At 37.6% G+C, this 22,360-nt stretch overlaps 2 protein-coding genes across 3 annotated transcripts; one reads left to right on the forward strand and one right to left on the reverse strand.

Moving 5' to 3' along the window:
• The first annotated feature begins 9,491 nt into the window (after positions 1-9,491).
• Positions 9,492-11,945, forward strand: LOC109153510. Its single transcript, XM_019301377.1, has 2 exons — positions 9,492-10,706; positions 10,797-11,945. Exons 1-2 carry the CDS (start codon positions 9,492-9,494, stop codon positions 11,943-11,945), a joined length of 2,364 nt encoding a protein of 787 aa, XP_019156922.1.
• Positions 11,946-16,928: 4,983 nt separating this feature from the next.
• LOC109153477 (pentatricopeptide repeat-containing protein At5g18950) lies at positions 16,929-19,379 on the reverse strand. 2 transcript variants are annotated; one of them, XM_019301347.1, is made up of 2 exons: positions 18,440-19,379; positions 16,929-18,319 (listed from the first exon to the last, which is right to left on the reverse strand). In XM_019301347.1, exons 1-2 carry the CDS (start codon positions 19,173-19,175, stop codon positions 17,382-17,384), a joined length of 1,674 nt encoding a protein of 557 aa, XP_019156892.1. In that variant the 5' UTR covers positions 19,176-19,379; the 3' UTR covers positions 16,929-17,381. The 2 variants fall into 2 exon arrangements, with proteins under 2 accessions (XP_019156892.1, XP_019156891.1); XM_019301346.1 differs by having other exon boundaries at positions 16,929-17,351; positions 17,391-19,379.
• Positions 19,380-22,360: the final 2,981 nt, after the last annotated feature.

Below are 22,360 nucleotides of genomic sequence, written 5' to 3' on the forward strand. Positions count from 1 at the left end.
CGACGTGTCGGCGATAGTGATAGACGTTGGATTGCTGGAGGACGGCGTGTTGCAGAAGATATTGAAGCTGTCGGATGAGGATGCAGAGACGTCGAGGATGACGCTGCACCGATTTGGGATATCCGTGCGGAGGCTTCGACAATCCCTGGGCTCACTGCATTAATCAATATCCAGTTTACATTCCAGATATCCATGTTTTTTCGTATTTTTATTATTTTAATTTTAATGCCCAATTATTTTTATTATTTTAATGCCATGTAATCAATGCCATGCAATCGTAACTGGGCCACGTCATCAAAAACGGGTTGTAACCTGTAAATAAGTCTAATCGAACAAATTTAGAGGATAAGCATGATTTCCATATATTTTAGATGGTGAAGAAATTGAACACTTCGAAATAGTAGATGGACCTATTTGACACTTCTGCAAAAGTTTTTTTTTTTTTCCGACAAAAACGAGAACAGCGGAGATGGAGAGTCGTGTCATTCAGGTAATCGGGCATTCGGGCTATTGGATCCGGTAAAATGATCGGTTGGTGCAAACAGTTGCTGGGCGTTTTTGGGGCTTCTTTTCTCTAGCTCGTTTGCTTAATTTACTTCACTCAGGTTCGCTTCTCAAATCTTAGTTCTTGCATGTTGGAATTTTAGGTGGAAATGGTCTTAACTCTATTAGGTTTTTGTCTTGTTTGAAATTTCTGTCCTTGCTGGCTAATACCCATGCTACAAAACTCTGATTTAGCAGAAAAATGGTGATCCATGTCCCTGATTGAGCAATTTTCTGCTCTGGGGCTATCAGGAATCAGGATAAACTATAATTTATTAGCATAGTTAATTTAACATTAAGACCGCTTCAGACTCTTAGGCTAACCAGCATATACTTGGTTTCTAGTCATTATGGCTTATTACATCACGACTTTTGGGAGCAGGATTTTAGATCTTTTGTATGGACTGCAGTCAATAGCATTCTTTCCAGGGAGTGTGAATTGAAACCTCTATACGGGTATGTATCTGTCATGCAAGTTTATTTATGATTCATGAGCAGGGCCAGTCCTATAGTTTTATAGGTCCGGGGTAAGTGAAAAAAAAGGCCTCAATACGATATTTTGAAGTTAACATAAATTTTTCTAATTAAATTTTAAATGTTATATATGAGTACAAAAATACTAATGCCAACTAAATTGAAATAAAATTTTAAAATTGTCAACATTTTAGAAATACAAAACTAATTATTTCTCAAAAAATTCAAAACTAATTATGACAAAAAACTTATATGCTTTCCTAGATGCAAAGTTACGTTATCAATGACCTCTTCAAGGTTTGGTGAGAATGCAGTTTTTCCTAGATGCAAAGTTATCAATGACCTCTTCAAGTTTTTCCAAAAAATAAAAAATAAAATCACATGCTCAAACTTCAACACTGATTATGTAAGGATGAGTTTTGACGGGAAAGAGCTGGTTTATGTTATATCAGTTAAAACAGAAAAAAAAAAAAAAACCGCCAACAATTGGTTCTATTAATATTTATTGGTACCAAAATGTTATATCTATTAATTGGTAACTTTTTTTTTTCATTTTCTTTTGTTAATATTAATTAATAGCTTTATTGCATGTGCATCGCAAGCCTGTTGCATGTGCATCGCACAGGAGATTGTGCAATTATTTGCTCGAATTCAAGCAAGGATAACATCAGAAAACATAATCGATACAACTCTGATTGTTGAAAGTTGACATTTTGTTGATTTTTGTCTCTTTTACCACCCTTCCAATTACTCCCTAGATGTTATTCCAGAGACTTTTGATGAATTTGTGAGATGGCACTACTATAGAAAACGAATTTAACGTCACCATTATAACGTCGGTTTTTAGAAAATCCGATATTAAATATTTAAAATTATTTTTTATTTTTTAAAAAATACATATGACGTCGGTTATTTGATATAACCGACGTCAAAAAGTATTTAAATAAAAAAAAAAGAAAGAAATTAAAATACCTTACGACGTCGGCTAACTAAAAAGCCGACGTCGTAAAGTATTTAAATAAAAAAATCGAAATTAAAAAATAATACGATGTCGGCTAATTAATTAGCCGACGCCGTAACTCAAATAAAAAATAAAAAATAAATAAATATGGTATACGACGTCAGCTAAGTATATAGCCGACGCGGTATACTCATAAAATTAAGTTCTACCCTAATCGATCGGAGACAGACGAAACCTTCCTCAAACAAAAATAATTTTGTCAGGCGAAACCACACCTCAGCAACCTTCCACTAATCTCCGCACACCACCGTCGCAACCGTCACGCTACCGTCGAACTGCAGCAGCCGACGTCGACGCAAGCCTCCACTACTCTCCGCACGTCGTCGCAAGCCGCCACTGCTCTCCGCACGTCAACGTCGCCGCAACAGGTCGCTGCCTCGCCGCTGAACGGACGGTACGTAATATATATATATATATATATATATATATATATATATATATATATATATATATATATATATATATATATATATATATATATTTAATTAGTGTTTTATATATTTTGAATTTTGAATTTTATAAATTATTATTGTGTATATTTCAAAATTTTAGGAATAATTGTGTATATATTTTTAATTTTATAAGTTATTGGGAAAATTATGAATTGTTGTGTGTATATGTGAAATTTTTACATTAAATTAGGATGTTAGACGGACTCATTGTTCTGAATTTATATAGATATATATATAGTGGAATTATTATTATTATTATTATTATTATTATTATTATTATTATTATTATTATTATTATTATTATTATTATTATTATTAATAAGACAAACATCTCAGTACCAAATAAAAAATTTAAAAAAAAAATCAACAAATTTAGCATTAGATCGATCAATATAAAATATCTACAAATTTCATTCTTTTACTAACATAAATTTATTGAAATGAAGTATGAAAACAATAGGTAAATGACACAATAATTTTTAGTTAGAAATTGGCTTGAAAGGGACATACGTACACCAGGATTTGATAATGTATTACCTAAATTACAAATCTTTATTGACACTCTTTGATCAATGATATATAAGATCATAATTAAACAAAAAAAAAATAATAAAGAAAGAAATAAGTGTTAGTGTTTTTATGTTCAAAAACCCCATATTATATTTGGCAATATTATTATGGCATACTAAGATAGGTTTAGAGTCTGTCCGGTTGGGTTTACAGTTTACTGATCAAGCAGAAGCAACGACAGAAGAACTGACACTGAAGATCTGATTTAGGAAAGCTGTTTCCTTAAGAGTCTTACGCGGTATTATCAGCCCAGTATGGAAAGTTGATCAGCGTATCTTCATAGAAGGTAATGGACCTAATCTGCTGAGATTACATTCCTCGTATATAGTCCTACCTTCTACAATCAAAGACAATTTATGGAGAGTGTTTATTGAAGGATCTATAAGTACCAGTTCTTTAAGGGAACTAGGGTTACGCCAAATAAGAAGAAGAAACACTCCATATCAGTTTGATGAGTCTAGATCTTTGATGGTCATGCACCTTCTCAATACAACATGTTCACGGTGATTAAGATGATGAACTTGAGAAGAGTTACTGCTACTTAAACGAAAGGACACTAAGATCACACTATTGTGGGAACAACCTTATAGAGCGTCACTGAAGTGGACTGCATCAGAGCTGGCTCTCCAAGTGAAAGGATTTCATTGGACTTCTGTATGCATGGCTCTCCATCTTCAACAATCACTAAACCTGTGTAGACTGGGTATGTACCTTGTGTGGGGCACTTGGGTAAGATTATTGTGTATCTACCTTTGTACATTGGATTATGACTTAGTGGATTGGACGCCTATGTGATCGTCCCCCAGACGTAGATACACACCGTATCGAACTGGGTAAACATTGTGAGTGTTCGTTCTGTGTGTTTGTTTATTTTTCTCTAATGTTCTCTTCATGATATATCATTACTAAGTAGGTGCTTAACTGAATCAATCAGTATTCTAAGTCAGCAAACTATTTCTGATATTTTACGTAAAATGAGGAAATGCAAAATTACATGTGGTATCAGAGCTTTTAAGTCTACATAGTGACTTGATCCGAAGGGCTATCTTAGTTTTGCATTCTCTCTGTTTTTGTGGAAGTCTGTCTGTGTGTTCGTTGGCTGGTTGTTGGTTTCAGGATGGACGCAAGTATGAAACCACCAAAACTAGATGGTCACAACTACTCTTTCTGGAAGGCTCGTATGGAGATATATCTTCAAGCACAAGGAACCAGGGTTTATCGCACCATCCTAACTGGGTGGAGTCGACCTACTACTCAGAATGCACAAGGAGTTGCTGAAGAAAAACCCATGGAGACTTGGACAGACGATGAAATGAATGCCTCTGATCTGAACAACAAAGCACTGAACGCAATTGTTGGATCACTACATGAATCTGTTTTTACACTTGTTACATGGGTAAAAGAGGCTAAACGGGTATGGGAGATTCTTGAAACCAGATTTGAAGGAACCAGTGATGTCAAACAGTCAAAGCTGCAAATGGTTCTGTCAGAGTTCGAGGCTCTCAGAATGACTAAAGACGAAACCATTTCTACCTTCCACAGTAGGGTTCAGAACTTGATGAACCGAGCTTCAATTCTTGGGGAACCATTCACTGATGAGAGAGTGGTCAAAAAGATTCTCAGATCCCTACCTAAACGTTTTCGAATGAAAGTAACGGCTATTCAGGAACACACATGTTGGGAAAAGAAGACTGTCGGAGAACTCATGGGAAGCTTGCACACATATGAACTGGAAGTTCTTGCTGATGATGATGTTGGAAGCAACAAGAAAGGAAAGTCTGTAGCCTTTGTGGCTGAAGCTGATCGAGAATCTGACACAGACGACATAGATGATGAAACCCTAGCTCTCCTAACCAAAAACTTCAAGAAAATCTTAAAAGGGTTCCATAGAAAGGGTCAAGGTCAGTCTACAAGAACACAATACAAAGGCAACAACCCTTCATATCAAAAGGTTGAAACAACACCCTTCTCACAGAACAATCAATCTCAGACTGGGCGATCGAGACAAAACAGAAATAGTGCCACAGACACAGGAAAACCCCTCAATCGGTCAGTGCAGTGTAGGGAATGTGAAGGATACGGTCACATACAGGCTGAATGTGCAACATATCTTAAAAGGAAAAAGGCTATGTCTGTAGCTACTCTTAGTGATGATGAGAAGGAAAATTCAAATGACCAATCAGATGATAATGTAGGAAACTTTGTAGCGTTCTTCACTGCCACAAACATTCAATCAGATGGAGATCAATCAGATGGAGAATCATACATATCAACAGATGATTTTGAAGAGAGACATATTCAACTTGAGGCAGAATTTGCAAAACTTGTCGCTAGCTGGGAACAACTTGTGAAAGTAAATAAGAATCTGAATGACGATCTAAAGCAAAAAGATGATCTTATAAAGAAACTGAATGCTGAACTGGTCATAAAAGAAGATCTCATCACTCAGATACGGTCCAGAGAAGGTAAATTAATCAAGGAGTTGGAGAGCTTGAAGAAAAATATACAGATGATGGACACCACATCTACCTTAGATAAAATTCTAGACTCTGGCAGAAACCCTAATGATAAAAAGGGTCTGGGATTTGAGCAAGGAGAATCTTCGAACAATGCACCAAAGTTCATCAAAGAGGGAATGTCTAAGACCACAGCATATCACAGGTATGAATAAGGACAGTCATCTCAGTCAGTACAAATCAAGGAAAGGAGATACGGTACTAACACTGACCAGGACAAATCAACTTATCAATCTCATTATTCGAGATTCAAAAATAAGATTGTCAAAGTTAAATATTATACTCCCATTTGTCACTACTGTCACACAAAAGGTCATACTCGTCCCGAATGCTATTTTTTCTACAGAGATCAAAGGAAGGAAAAATATCAGAATAAGACTATTACACCATTCACTAGACAGGTTTGGGTCAGAAAGTCAGAAGTTATCTGTTATCCCACCATTGTTCTAACTGCATCTACAACTGACGCTAGATGGTATTTCGACAGTGGTTGTTCCAGACATATGACAGGAAACATTAAATGTCTGATGGCTGTTCAACCTAGCAGTGGAGCTGTAACATTTGGAGATGGACAAAAGGGTAAAATCATTGGGAAAGGTGTTCTAAATGTTCCAGGTTTACCTCAATTAGAAGAAGTCTTGCTAGTCAGTGGATTAAAAGCGAATCTTATTAGCATCAGTCAGTTATGTGATCAAAATTGGAATGTATGCTTCGATCGTAACTGCTGCAGAGTGAGTGACAAAGCAAATCAACTTGTCATGGAAGGAACTCGATCTTCAAACAACTGTTATGTTTTGACAAATGAAACTGCTTGTCACCTATCCAAAACTGATGAATCAAAACTCTGGCATAGAAGACTGGGTCACATAAATTTCAGAGATATGGATAAGTTGATAAAACTGGAAGTAGTAAAAGGTGTACCGAAGATCAGAATTGATCCAGAGAAAATTTGTGGCGCATGTGCTATTGGGAAACAAATCAGAACTCCACACAAAGCAGTAAGAGGTATCACCACTGAGAAATGTCTCGATCTTATCCATATAGATCTCATGGGGCCAACACAGACTGAAAGCATTGGAGGAAATAAATATATATTTGTGTGTGTAGACGATTTCTCTCGGTACAGTTGGGTTTACTTTCTGAGAGAAAAGACAGAAGCCTTCAAGGCCTTCAAGACTCTGTGCATAAGAGTTCAGAAGGAAAAAGATGAGTCTATTATAAAAGTTCAGAGATTGAGGAGTGATCATGGAAAGGAATTTGAGAACTCACTATATTCAGACTTCTGCTCTGAGCATGGTATCTCACATGAGTTCTCAGCTCCTAGAACTGCTCAACAGAATGGAGTGGTGGAAAGAAAGAACCGAACGCTACAGGAAATGGCTAGAGTTATGCTACATGCCTCACATATGCCACAACGTTTCTGGGCTGAAGCAGTACACACAGCGTGTCATACTATAAATAGAGTCTACCTTAGACCAGGAACGACGAAAACTCCATATGAGATCTGGAAGGGAAAGAAGCCAAATCTGAAATACTTTCATGTGTTTGGAGCAAAGTGCTATGTGCTGGCTGACAGAGAACAAAGAGAGAAGTTCGAACCCAAAAGTGATGAGAGCATCTTTCTTGGATACTCTCCGAACAGTCGTGCCTACAGAGTCTACAACAAAAGGACTCAGTCTGTGATGGAGTCAGTAAACGTGGTTGTCGATGACAATCCAGAAGAACCAGTGGACTCAACAGTGATAGAGTCACCTCTACGTGATTCAGATGTAAGTAATAACAACAGTCAGCTCAAACCACAAGATTCATCAGATGAAGATCAAGAAAGTTCAGAACAAGAGATAGATCTCATGAATGATGTTGGTAAAGACAAACCCACCAGAACTCAGAAAAACCATCCATCAGATAACATTATTGGAGATCTTTCAGATGGAATGAAAACCAGAAGCAGAATAAGAAATAATCTGACAGAAATATCTGGGTCTTACTGCTATACCTCAAAGATAGAACCCAAAAATGTCAAAGAAGCTCTACAGGATGTGGATCAATGGCAATGCAGGAGGAGCTACATTAGTTTGAGCGGAATCATGTCTGGAATCTTGTACCAAGACCTGATGGTGTCAATGTAATAGGAACGAAGTGGATCTTTAAGAATAAAACTGATGAAGCAGGGAATATAGCCAGAAACAAAGCTCGGTTGGTGGCTCAAGGTTATACACAGATTGAAGGGGTTGACTATGACGAGACATTTGCTCCTGTAGCTAGACTTGAGTCAATCAGAATCTTGCTGGCTGTCGCTTGCATCTTGGGATTTACATTATATCAGATGGATGTCAAGACAGCGTTTCTGAATGGGTATCTCCATGAAGATATCTATGTGACTCAACCTAAAGGTTTTGAAGATCCAGAACGTCCTTCTTATGTCTATAAGCTTCGAAAAGCTCTCTATGGCCTTAAACAAGCCCCACGGGCCTGGTATGAACGTCTGACACAGTATTTGCTCCAGCACGGATATAAACGCGGAAGTGTTGACAAAACTCTGTTTGTCAAAACGACTGGAAGTCATGTAACCATAGCTCAAATCTATGTTGATGACATTGTGTTTGGATCAACCTTGCAGAAATACACTGATGAGTTGGTAAAAGTCATGGAGGAAGAGTTTGAAATATCCATGGTTGGTCAACTGACATATTTCCTAGGCCTACAAGTCAAGCAAAGTTCTGAAGGATACTTTATTTCACAAGAAAAGTATGCTAAGAATCTTGTCAAAAAGTTTGATCTGGAATCATGTAAACCATCCAGAACACCGATCTCCACTTCTACAAAAGTATCAAAAGATGAAATTGGTATGTTAGTGGATAACACAGTCTATCGTAGCTTGATAGGCAGTCTGTTGTATCTAACAGCCAGTCGACCAGACATAATGTTCAGTGTTGGAATCTGTGCAAGGTATCAATCTGACCCAAAGGAATCACATCTGATAGCGGCAAAACGCATTCTGAAATACGTGAAAGGAACGATACAGTATGGACTCTGGTATTCCAAGGATAGTGAACTGAATCTGGTTGCATATTGTGATGCTGATTGGGCAGGGAATATTGATGATCGGAAAAGTACTTCTGGAGGATGCTTCTTTGTTGGGAAGAACTTAGTATCATGGTTAAGTAAGAAACAGAACTCTATCTCACTAAGTACTGCAGAGGCAGAATACATAGCCGCAGGTGGTTGCTGTACTCAGTTGGTTTGGATGAAACAGATGTTTCTGGATTATGGTCTTACACAAGGAACAATGACACTCTTTTGTGACAATGTCAGTGCTATCAACATCTCCAAGAATCCTGTTCAACATTCCAGAACGAAGCATATTGACATCAGGCATCACTACATCAGAGACCTGGTTGAATCCAAGGAAATTGAGTTGGAATACATTCAGACTGACAAACAACTGGCGGACATTCTGACTAAGCCACTGGATGCTAATCGTTTTGAAATTCTCAGATCTGCCCTAGGAATTTGCAGAATTGACTGACTAAAGCAGTTGGTTCGTCAGAGAGGAGTTGATTTATTACGGGTTAGTGTTATGACTTTGAATTTCCTTAAAGACTCCTCTCTTTTTATGTTAAGAAGATCATCTAAGCTTATTCTTCTCAGAAGATATCTTAAAAGATCTCAATGTTTTTTTTTGAATTTCAAATTCCCTTGGGTTCCGTTTCCTTCCTAAAAAGGAGCTGTACCGTTGTGTCCATCAATCACTTCTGCATGATATTTTGACTTGCCGCATTAATTAGGGTTCATCACCCTTAAGCCTATATGATACCGAGTCAAGAAGAAAGAACTCACCTCAGCTCTCATCTCTCTGTTTCCCGTGCTTATATGTTCTTGGTGTTTTATTCTTCTCCTCGCACTTAATCTTAAATGGCGGACCCCGTAAGAAACATCATCATTAAGCTTGGAAGCAAGGTACACCCTCCGGCGGCAGCCCTCAAACACATTCAGACGCTTCTACAGTTGGCTATGAAGAAGAAGCTCAAGCTTGATCCTCTGCTTCGCGACGAGATTCTGGTGACTGTTATGTCCAACTATTTGGAGTTTTATGCTGAGTGGTCGGCAGATGATGTAACTGAACTTCTTGTGTTGGTCGCCGAAGCCAGTGATGACGTCTCTCCAATGTTTATTCCAGAACCCTCGGATGGAAATCGGGCCGGGGCATTCCTTCAATTTTTTGCTCAACGTGCCGTAGAATCTGTTGAAGAAGCTCGACGACGAGAGGAGTCCCAAGCTCTGTATCTTGAAGCTGCTCAGAGAGAAGCAACACACAGACAGGAGGTTCTTCGACAACGGGTAAATGATTCTGAAACCCCTATTGAAATTTCTCCTGATAGACCTATTGATTCTTCTATTCCATTGTCTGTGTCTGTTTTGCATGAAAATCAATCTGCTTTGGGTTCCGAGAACTCCCCTGTGAATGTTGATCCTCTATCTTTGCCTGTGACTAATTTTGCTGGTGAAAAATCTGATGCGTTGCATGTGTCTGATGAGAAAACAAAGTCCTCTTATAAGCCAAATCCACTGAGTCTGGTTGTTTATGCTTCTGAGAATATTGCTCTGCCTCCGTCTGAAACTGTTAATGTCTCTAAAGAGTCTTGTCCTGCTGTTGACCCTCCTGCCTTACCTGCAACTGTTAAAATTGTTGATTTATCATCTCCCCACAAGTCTGAGAAAACAGGTGGAGTCCCTGTTTACACTGCAACATCTTTAGGAGAAAGCCTGGAACATGTGCGACATTTTGCTGGGTTACCATCTGCTTCGATCCCTCAGCCTTATCGAGTGATACACCCTTCAGAATCCTCCAGTGAAGATGATAAGATACTGGCTGAGGTGTATGGATCCCAAGCACCTTCTTCTGCTGCCCCTACTGTTGAGGCAACTGCTCATCCTGATTCCACGAATTTCAGAATTCGAGAGATATCAAATATTGTTGGGAGCTCATCTGCAAATGTTTCTGATTCTAGCCACTTTGTGACTCCAGTCCAGTCCCCATCCAGAGAAACAAGACGGACAAAAAGGAAGAATGTTCCAACGAAGGTTGTTGTTGAAACCAGTGCTGATAATGTTGATGTGGATCAGCTTGTGAAGAAGAGAAAGTCGAGTGAGACTCCTAAGCCTGAAGGAGACCCACCTATCCACTAAGTTTTCAAGACTCTACGTTCCTCTGTTAAGCAACAAGGAACTATTGCTGCTCAAGCTGCTTCTGCACCAGCCCCCTCTACCAGAAAAGGGAAACCTACCACAAGGTCAAGAGGTCGAAGTGTAACTCCGGAGGTTCCACCTATTGAAGGAATTGATACTACTGTCTACAAACCTCAGTTTGTATCCCCTGCTGCACAAACAAAATGGGCCACTATGGTCAGAAGGGAGCTGATTGTTCAAAGAACTGTGGATGAGAATCAACTGAACTCCGTTTGCGACATCCTGCCCTTGCTGAATGAAGTTGGTCTTTTGAAAACTGTTACAGATGTTTGCCCTTACTCCAAGCTGCTCACATATGAGTTCTATTGCAATCTCAGTGATGAGATTGACAGTCTCACAGGGCCACGACCGATGCAAATCTTCATCAGAGGGAAGTGGTATGATTTTGGGCCAGATGTGATAAATAAATACTATGGCTTGCCTACAGTGCAAGAAGAAGCTGTTACTGAATGGGACGTGGTGGCCAAAACTCTTACCGGTGGACATACTACATCTTGGCCTACAGGAAATAAGGACTATTTGCTGAGCTCACATCTCACGTCTAGATATGTCATCCTACATCGCCTGGCTCTGCACAACTGGCTTCCATCAGCTCATTTCAACACAGTTGGCAAGCTTCTGGCAGGGTTCTTATTTAGAATTGGAACTAAGATGCAGTGTGATCTGGGCAAATGGATTTTTTATCATGTTCTAACTCTGATTCATCCCCGGGAACAGAAGGTAAGATTACCATTTCCAAATCTGATTTTTGGCATCCTTACCTCTCAGGGTCTTAAGCCTATGCCCAGCGAAGTGATCAGTCCGACGCTGCTATATACTGTTGATAAACGTCTTCTTTCTGGAGATCACCTTAAGGATGTCGTTCCTGTGACTGCCCCATCCAATTCGGAACCTGATGCTGTGAATGATGAGTCTCCTCATGCTAAAGATGTGAAGCTTTCCGAACAATTGAAGGTGCGAGTTGTTGATCTTGAGACGGTGCACGGTATCATTGCCAAGCAACTGACGGGTGCGCGCACTGAGCTAGCTACTGTTCTTCTCCGAATGAGCCTGTCTGATACTGCTGCTGCTGCTGAGGATCCCGTGAAGTCTGACTGTGGCTCTCCCTCAAATGCTTGATCTTTGGCTATCATTGGCAAAAAGGGGGAGTAGTAACTCAGGGGGAGTTTTTGTGATCGAGTACTTTCTGGCCCTGGCTGGGCGTTATGTTTTGATGTCGATTTTTTGTTCTTAGACTGCTTTGGATCTTATGTTCTTTTTATCCTATGTAATCAGTTTGGACACTTGGGTTGCTTCTTTTAATAACCTATCTTAGTTCTTTTTATATAGTTGAGTTGTTTTGCCAAATAATAGCCAAAGGGGGAGTTTGTTAGTGTTTTTATGTTCAAAAACCCCATATTATAATTGGCAATATTATTATGGCATACTAAGATAGGTTTAGAGCCTGTCCGGTTGGGTTTACAGTTTACTGATCAAGCAGAAGCAACGACAGAAGAACTGACACTGAAGATCTGATTTAGGAAAGTTGTTTCCTTAAGAGTCTTACGCGGTATTATCAGCCCAGTATGGAAAGTCGATCAGCGTATCTTCAAAGAAGGTAATGGACCTAATCTGCTGAGATTACATTCCTCTTATATAGTCCTACCTTCTACAATCAAAGACAATTTATGGAGAGTGTTTATTGAAGGATCTATAAGTACCAGTTCTTTAAGGGAACTAGGGTTACGCCAAATAAGAAGAAGAAACACTCCATATCAGTTTGATGAGTCTAGATCTTTGATGGTCATGCACCTTCTCAATACAACATGTTCATGGTGATTAAGATGATGAACTTGAGAAGAGTTACTGCTGCTTAAACGAAAGGACACTAAGATCACACTGTTGTGGGAACAACCTTATAGAGCGTCACTGAAGTGGACTGCATCAGAGCTGGCTCTCCAAGTGAAGGGATTTCATTGGACTTCTGTATGCATGACTCTCCATCTTCAACAATCCACTAAACCTGTATAGACTGGGTATGTACCTTGTGTAGGGCACTTGGGTAAGATTATTGTATATCTACCTTTGTACATTGGATTATGACTTAGTGGATTGGACGCCTATGTGATCGTCCCCCAGACGTAGATACACACCGTATCGAACTGGGTAAACATTGTGAGTGTTCGTTCTGTGTGTTTGTTTATTTTTCTCTGATGTTCTCTTCATGATCTATCATTACTAAGTAGGTGCTTAACTGAATCAATCAGTATTCTAAGTCAGCAAACTATTTCTGATATTTTACGTAAAATGAGGAAATGCAAAATTACAATAAGTTCACAATTTGTTACATAAAATTACAAATATGTTTGTTATTCTTCCATGTTTATTTTGATTTTTATATTTTCTCACATTTTCGCTCAAACTTTTGTTAATATTAATTAATTAATTTATTAGTATAAGAATTAATAAAGCTTTATTGGTAGCAAAATGTTATATGAAAATTAACTAATATCTATTAATTAGTAATATATAATAAAAAAATTTTACCGTGCCATGCACGCCTATTGCACATGTATCGCACGCCTGTTGCACGTGCATCACATAGGTGATTGTGCAATTATTTGCTCGAATTCAATTAAAATTTCAATTGACTAAATTTTAATCGAGAGGAATTTTGATTATTTAATTGACATTCTTTAAATTTATTGTCCTGGCTCATGGCATGCAGCTAGTTCCTCAGTACTAACTTGACTATCGCTGATAACTATTGCTTGTGCATCACAAGATTGATCAAAGGTACTACTTGCTCGCCCATGCACTTTTCCATCGTCATTGGTTTTCTCAGAATTGTGGACCTTATCCTTGCAGTCATCACAAATCTATCTCACAAATTCATCAAAAGTCTTTGGAATAACATCTAGGCAGTACCTGAAAGGGTGGTAAAAGAGAGAAAACATCAACAATCAAGTAAAGGAAAAAGAAAATAAATGTAGTAGAAAATGGAACAAAAATGAAAATAGTAATAAAAAAATAAGGTCAATAACTGAAAATATAAAAACCCATGGAACTTACATTGGGAAGAGGAAGATTAGGGGAATTAGCCATGACAATGGGGGTGTCTGATCTGGTATTCAAGTTTAACACGTGAAGCTGAGCAAAACTCACCTGAAAAATCACAGTCAATCACTTAAGTCCATCGTCGGTTTTTTAAGGTTCTGGTTGCATTTTCAAACCGCACTCTAGTTGAGTTCGTACCAGAGCGAAGAAGATGACGTGTTTCCAAAACGGTGCAACGTCATTCTAGAGGCCTCCATGTGCTCCGACGAGAGCTGCAGATTCTTCTGGAGATCGTTGATGACGGCGCAGCCGCCGGCGATGATGCAGAATTGTGAAATTACATATATATCCTCAAAGATCACAGTCAACAAACTGTCAAATAGACGGAGGACCAAATTGTGTTAAAATTGTAAAGTTAAGGACTTAATTGGTTGAAATTGAAAGTCGATGACCATTTTGTGAATTTAGCTATAGTCGAGGGACCATTTTGGATATTTTCTCATACACAACAATATTACCTTAGCTTAGCTTGTGAGTAGTTCACATGCTCAAGTTTTTTCAAAAAAAAAATAAAAATAAAAAAATCACATGCTCAAGTTCAATACTGATGATGTAAGAATGAATTGTTTGAAAAAGTTTTGACTTTTGACGGGCAAGAGCTGATTTATGTCAGCGTATAAAAAAAAAAAAAAAAAAACAAAAAAAAAAACAAAAAAAAAAAAACAAAAAAAAGGCACAAGTGAGACGCAATAATACACATTTGTTTTGTTTGTTTGTTTGTTTGTTTGTTTGTTTTTTTTTTTTTTTTTTTTTTAATTTGTTTTCTTGTTTATTTTCAGGCGAATTGTTTTCTGTTTGCGCCATGTTTTTTCCCTGCCACATACAAAAAAAAAAAAATTGTTTTAAATTTTGCACACAATTCAAATATGTAATATTTTTTTTTTAATTATATTTAAAATGACCTACCAATTAGCTAAGCCCTTTGGTAGAAGTACATTAAATGTTTACTGTAACGTTTTATGGCCGGATTGAAGGATGACATGGTCTTCTTAATTAGATGTTCCTTTTTCTTGCATTTTAGTATAAACTATTTATTAACTAGCCTTTTTGATTCCAAGTGCTCAATTATATATAATCCAACTCATGAGTTTCACGATGTTACAACCATTTGGGCATTCAGAAAGTTATATAAGCAATATGTCAAAGATGGTTTGAATAGGAGAAAAGCTAATCAAATACTATGTTTAAAACACTCTTTTTATTCTTCAAAGGTGAAAAAGGCAGATTTTGAACTTATACCATTAGATGGTGAGATAGTGTACTAACTTATACCCTACTTAATACATTCTTTCCCTGGCTTCTTTCAGGCACCAGTGAATTTCTTAGGACTTCTAAGTTGCAGCTAATGGTTCTTCTAACACTGCAAAATATGGGCTCTACCATGACAGATGTGGTAATTGATGCGATGATAGTTGAGGCTGTAAGATTAGAACGCTATGTTTTCAGTTATTCCAAAGTTCTCTCATTTTGAAGGCTCATAAATTAGATCTTATGATTTACAACTGTGGTTGTGCCTTGGAGAGCCCAAGAATTTGATTTCCAACAATTTTTTGACGGTCGGAAGTTGAACGGAGCATATTGTTGCATGGGTTGGCGCGGCTAAATGAGGAGGAAGGAGAAAGCTTATAAAATTACAATTTTATTCACAGGCAGTCAACAAACAGTCAATTAACATAGGACTAAATAGAGTAAAAATTGCATAGTTGATGACTTAATGAGTAAGAATGGTAGTCGAGAACCAAATTGATAATTACAGCATAGTCGAGGAAGCATTTTGATTATTAACTCTTTTTTCTTTAGAAGGATCAAGATCTGAATTTTGATTAGTGTTTGTCTATCTGTGTGTGTTCTTTTCTCCCTCCCTCCCTCAATTGCATACATTTGATATCTTTGTATATGTTACAGTTTTTATTGATTATTCTTTTGTACAGTAATTGTCTAATTGATTTATAGTTGCAGTTATAGTAGTGTCAGCATAATCGGTCTTGTGGTTATGATACATATATGTATTTTTGTGTGAAAATTGTATGCTTGGTTGGGTTGATTTTTTTTGGGTGTACCGAAGGTTTTTATTGTCGAACACAGTGACTAATTTCATCGCTAAATTGTAAGTATCTCTAATGAATAGAACAACTGATATGAAAATTTAAAATTGTTCTATACTCAAAGCAAAAGACCGAACCCTTGACGTTATAAGGGAACTGAACAAACAAATAGCCGGCCATCAGTTGAGGTTTTTGCTAACCCCCCTATCCCAAACTTTCATGGATGTGAAATAAATTGCATAATCAAGGATCTTCATAAGAGCAAAAATCAAGATTCAACAAGCACACCATCATCCTCAACACCACAATTTTGTTATGAGGGTGTGCACTGGACAAATCTCGCCGGCAAAGGACCACGTTGAGGTAAACCAGTCTAAGTTGTTCATAGCTGACCGGCTCAACCAATAAGGTTAGGATTCAAACTCGTGACCTTGTAATTACAAGTTTGTATCCTTAGCCAGCTTGGTTAGTGTTACCCCATCAACACCACAATTTGGATCCACAGGAATTGGATAGAGATCCTTCCTACTATATCTGGTGCCTATCTACCCAGTAGTTGGATAGTATTTATTTAGATCCAACATCAAACATTCTGACACTCATAATCTGGAAATTGTAGCTTCGAAATCAAACAAACTGACACTCATAATCTGGAAATTGTAGCTTCGAATCAGCGGTAAAATGAGGAAAAACCAAACAGAGAGAGGCTATGTCAGAGACGCCATAGATATCTAAGAAACCCAAAATCTTTTAGCTAGTTCACACAAAAGAAATGTTCTGCATTTTCACGCACATGAATGCAAACGACATTAAAGAACATCCATTGATCAATCTACATTTCAATGGCTTAACCAAAATGATTTTAACATAACCATTCCTTCCAAAATGATTTTAACATAACCATTCCTTCCAAAAGTGTACGTATCTGAAAGAGTTCAAGAAGTTCACTACTTGGAACCACTTAATCCAGAAATAAAGAGGACTAATTATTGGAACTGAACTATCCAGTATACAACATTGTTAACAAATAGCTACAATGAGTCAAAATTCAATTCTAGACAAATTTTCTTTGCTCCTGCTCAGTCACAAGAAAGAAATAGAGAAAAATTACTTAACAGGAGAATCTTCTCAAGATGTGCCTATGCACCATAGGAATTATCCTCACAAAGTTTGCTATGTAAGAAAATGGGAATATATTTACCGACTGCACAACAAAACTTATGCATGCAAGTTGAAATGAGTAAAGCATCACCCTGCTTATCTGCTCATGATAGGAGAACAAATAAATTAGTCTCTCAAAGTCCTACCCTGTGGTTTGAGCCTACCCTTTTTCGTGGTAGCCAACCGCTCCCCTTGGAAAAAATTCCTTGCTTTGTCAAGCCAACTATGATAGGATAGAATTGGGATCGAGACATCAATCCACCATATCCTTTAAAAACCACTTTGCTTCCTCAACACGCCCTTCCTCAAAAAGTTTCTTAACTAAAACATTGTACAAGGTACCTGATGGCTGCAACCCCAATTTATGCATGTAAGTTAAAATGAGTAAAGCATCATCCCACTTATCTGCTCTAGACAAGGAATAAATTAGTCTCTCTAAAGTCCTTCCTTGTGGTCTGAGCCTACTCTTTATCATGGTGCCCAGCCATTCTATCCCCTTGGAAAATCTTCCTTGTTTGGTCAACCCAACTATGATAGAATTGTGATTACACATTGCAGGTTCCAGACCTTGATCCACCATATCCTTCAAAAAACATTTTGCTTCCTCAACACGCCCTTCCTCACAAAGCCTCTCAATTAATGCCTTGTACAAGGTAGTTGATGGCTGCAATCCATGCTCTAGAAGATCATAAAATATTTTTAGACCATAAGAAGCATTTCCACCCTCACAAAAGCCCTGAATTAGGGAATTGTAAGTAATTGCATCACGAACAACACCTTTCCTTGCCATATGTTCAAACAATCTGTATGCTCTCTTAAACATTCCATTTGCACAATACCCGCCAATCAAGATGTTGAAGGTTACTGTGGAATCAACGAATCCTTTCTCAAGCATTTCCTTATGCAGCCTTTCTGCCTCCTTTAGATTACCCGTTTTAAAATACCCGTGTATCAGCGCATTATAAGCATACTCATCTGGAACAAATCTCTTCTTTATCATCTCGGACCATACCTTTTGAGCTTTGCCCAGCATCTTGCTCTTGGCAAGACTGTGAACTACCGTAGAATACATAACCCTATCTGGAGCATATCCCCTGTCCTTTATATATTCAAAAATTCGAAAAACTTCAAGCTTGTCTCTATTCTTGCAATCCCGCACACCATGAATAACTTCTTGATAAGTGTATATATCTGGAGAACAATTTTTGGCAATCATGGCAAAGAGAAGAGCTGTCATTCTAAAGGACTCATTGTTCTTGCAAGACTCATAAATCAATCTGTTTAACACAATATTACTAGGGACATGCCCACCTTCCAACAATTGCTGCAGAAGCTCATAACCTTTTGAATAATTCCTATCCAAACAAAATGCATAGATTAAATACCCAACTGTATCCACGTCGCCTGCAACTCCACAACCCATCATATCCTCATACAGTTTCCAAACAGCATCAGTTTTCCCAGCTTTTACCGAACCAGATAGGGCTGAATTCCAAGCATTCAGTGATGGACAGTGACCAACTCCCTTCAATTCATCAAACACCATTAGGGCTTCCTCAATCAACCCATTATCACAAAGACACTCAATATACCCCTCCAAACTACTAGGCTCTGGAGCATACTTTGTGCTCTCAAGAAAACTTTTTGCCAGGCTTCCAGCCTTGGCTTTCACAAGCCCACTAAAAACCACATCAGAGGAAACCGGGTCAGGCAAGAATCCATTCTGAGAACTAACCCAACGATAAAACCGAAGCGCCACCATCACATTCGTTTGTCGCTTCAGAACCTCACAGTACAAATTAGGATCAGCAAAGTTCACACTTGGGAACTCGGAAAACAAACTCTGCTCCCATCTCGGCCGTGTACGTATTATTCTCGAAACATCTTTTGATATCTCACTAACATTATCCGAATTCAATGAGACAGACCCTTCGCTACCCGCATTAGTTCCTAAAATGCTTAGACTGCGATTCAGGATTGTGGGGTTGGGGCTAGGGTTTTGACGAAGAAATATGTAGGTGAAAAAAGATGGGGGTGGTTTAGCCATTCAATACTACAGATAATTCATCCACTTCGAAAAGGGGATTTCAGAAATTTATACAAATCCTAAACAGAAAAGAAATGTATGAATACATACATGTATGTGTGTATACGATAGAGGATACGAAGGCGAAAGCTATGGAAGATGAGTTGCAGGAATGGCGGCCGTGTAGATCGAAGCAGATAGGGGAGGGGGTAAACGGCAATTGTAGTATATTTACCATAAGATACCTGGATTAGACATATTTATCAAAAGACACCAAAATAATTACATGTCGTTTGGTTGCAAAGAAGGAAATTATGGAGAAAGAAATTGTAATTTCATAAAAAAAATAAATAAGGTGAAAATTTGATAAGGTATAAAGTAATAAAGTCAGTAGTACTAAAAAAAAATAAAAATTTGATAAAGATAAATAAAATTACTAAAAATTTCAATTATGGCTTATTTGGTACGCAGGAATTGGAATTCATTTCCTTTGTAATCTTAGCAACCAAAATTTCATTATTTGATTTGAGGGAATTGCAATTCCCTCTAACCATGGAATTAAAACTCATATCCCTCACCCCCCTTCCTCCTTGGAATTAGAATTCCATTATTATAATTATTTTTTGTTGTTGTTGTTGTTGTTGTTGTTGTTGTTGTTGTTATTACACAATTGTATTTTTGTCGGGTCCTTATATCACTTTTTTCTTTCTATTCTCAGTATTTTTATTTTTTTTTTTACCAAACAATAAAATTCGAATTCTCATTTTATACATACCTTATTCTTTTCTCACGGAATTACAATCTCATTTCAACTGAATGCCTCGTTCCAACTAAACGCCTCGTTATAGTGTTTGTTATATATGGAGATTGAAAAGGAATAAGTAGTATAAATACCAAAATATTTGTGTAATTGCAATTCTTAGGGAAATATGTAAATTATGGGGGGGGGGGAAGGGTTGGATTTGGTCCTCACATTCCAAACTTTCTTCTCATGTATTATAGAATTGCAATTCTTAGGGGAGGTAAGATTTGTAATTCTTCAAATTTAAGTTTTCATCCCAACCAAACTCTGTAAGTTTTCACTTTTTAAAATTAAGAGAGAAAGGAATTGCAATTCCTCTCTACCAAACACTCCATTTACTATTTTACTCTTTTTAGTCCTTTTGATTTGGAAACCATTCAATATTCTTAGGGAAATGGACCCTCTAATTAAACATAAAAATGTGATTAAATTTTTGAATTAGAAGAATTATAATTTTTTAAATTATATTATCAAAGACAGGGAGGGTATCTTTGTCCTCGTTCATATTTTTGTCTTCACTCCGACTTTTTTCTGTCTTTATCCCTATTTTCGTTAAGGTAGAGATTGGAGATCCCCATTGAAAATGAGGAAAATTGACATCCCTACGTAAGATGCAATATAGGTTATTATTTTTTTAAAATTATTTTTTTTAAATAAAATTAATTATATAATAAGAAAAAATAAACATGCTTGTTGTCATGGTTTCATTAATGTCGATCTGGACGAAAAAGATATCTTTCCTGTCCAATTTGATGGAGAAGTCAAAAATATTCTTTTTAGTTCTTTTTTTTTTTGAAGGCTTAAGTGTCATTTCGCACCATGAACTAAAATGTATTCTTTATGTCGCACACTGATCTTTCATAACTACTGTTTCGATGTACAAATCATACAAAAAAAATTTGCAAAGAAATTTTTACAGGTTTCCCTGTTGCCCTGATGACATGGCGCCGGTATTATCTGATGTGGAGCCTATTTTTAACATTTCCTCCTAAATTGAAGTATTAATATTGTATTCCCTAAGCCCTTTCGTAAAACATATGTGTTCGACGCCTTACTACTCTCCGACAGTTCGACGACACAATCAGGTTTGACGTTTTCTGACTACGCAATCATGTTCGACGTTTTTTTACGACGCACTTAGCATTGTAATTGTGGGTTGAAAGCTCATATTTGCACAACTAGAGACTCGGAAAAGCAATTCTTCGGGTGTCAAAGATGGAAGGTAGGGATTTATAGAATTTTCGAATGAATTTTGAGTTTTCAATTGTTTTCAAATTAAGAGTAGGGTTTGTTTGTTTTTTTTTTTCGGCTTTTTTTTTTTTTTAGTTTTAAATTTATTAGATTGTTTGATTATTTGAATATTTCAAATTGAGTTGTCTAGGATGGAAATAGTTGTGGCTTCTTTCTTTGGAAGGATCAAAGTACAAGGAGGGGGAAAGGTGAGCATGATGACCTAAAGAAGCTGATGGTGTCTTTGAGGTGTGAAATAGAAGGTGTGAGAGAACTAATTGTAAATAACTATAGTGCTACGACAAAAGAAAATGAAGTGTTGAGGAAAAGCTAAAAAGTGTGTTGTTCTCATAATTGTAATTGTAGTGCTTGTAGCAAAAAGATTTAGTTAGAAATTGTAATCGTTTCACATTGTAATGAAATAGTTTTGATTTGGTAGCATTGATTTGGTATTTTCAGTTTGTTAATTTGCATTTAGTGTACTAACAGTAGGCAACATTCAATCAAATGTTATGTGCAATCAAATGTTGCCATTCGTTTTGCAATCAAATGTTATGTGCAATCAAATGTTGCAATTCATTTTTCAATCAAATGTTATGTACTGTTAGAGAAATAGGGTGTTAGTTGAGGGGATCTCTCTTAGCCTTAGTTTTAGGTATTTGAAACATATGGCTAGGATTAGTTCTTGTCTAATATAAATAGCTCTATACTCCCTTGTACATTTACACACAGAGAACATATAGAAATATACAGTTGAGTTTATTGTTTAACATGGTATCAGAGCGAGATTGAGGTGACTGGGTAGTGGGTGTTGGTCGGAAAGAGGAGGCAACGCCGGCGGGAGAGGCGGAGCAGCCACCGGAGTCCTCACGCACCGCCACGCGCCGGCGCAGTCCTAGGGTTCCGACGCCACGCGCCGGCGCGTGGGCACTGGTCCGGCGTCTTCTCCGGTCGCGGCTTGCACTGGCGGACTCGTCTCTGAACACCCAACGCGTCTGCAGTGGTGGTTTACTCCGGTGTTGCGAAGGGCTGCTGCGTTTTGGACTGCTGCATTTTTGGACTGTTGCTATTTCAGGTTGGTCTGTTTTGTTTATTATGGCTGAGGAGAGTGAGCAGAGGATGGAGGGCTGCGTTGAGTGGTTCAGTGAGAGGTTTGGGTTCATAACCCTCGATG

Source organism: Ipomoea nil, unplaced genomic scaffold, assembly GCF_001879475.1.
Source record: "Ipomoea nil cultivar Tokyo-kokei standard unplaced genomic scaffold, Asagao_1.1 scaffold2494, whole genome shotgun sequence".
Lineage (NCBI taxonomy): Eukaryota > Viridiplantae > Streptophyta > Magnoliopsida > Solanales > Convolvulaceae > Ipomoea > Ipomoea nil.

Excerpts from the sequence above, each read along its gene's own strand:
- LOC109153477 (XM_019301346.1), bottom strand. The coding sequence starts at position 19,175 with ATGGCTAAACCACCCCCATCTTTTTTCACCTACATATTTCTTCGTCAA.
- LOC109153510 (XM_019301377.1), top strand. The coding sequence starts at position 9,492 with ATGGCGGACCCCGTAAGAAACATCATCATTAAGCTTGGAAGCAAGGTA. Across the intron at positions 10,707-10,796 it reads ATGTTGATGTGGATCAGCTT|CAACAAGGAACTATTGCTGC; the intron begins GTGAAGAAGAGA and ends TCCTCTGTTAAG.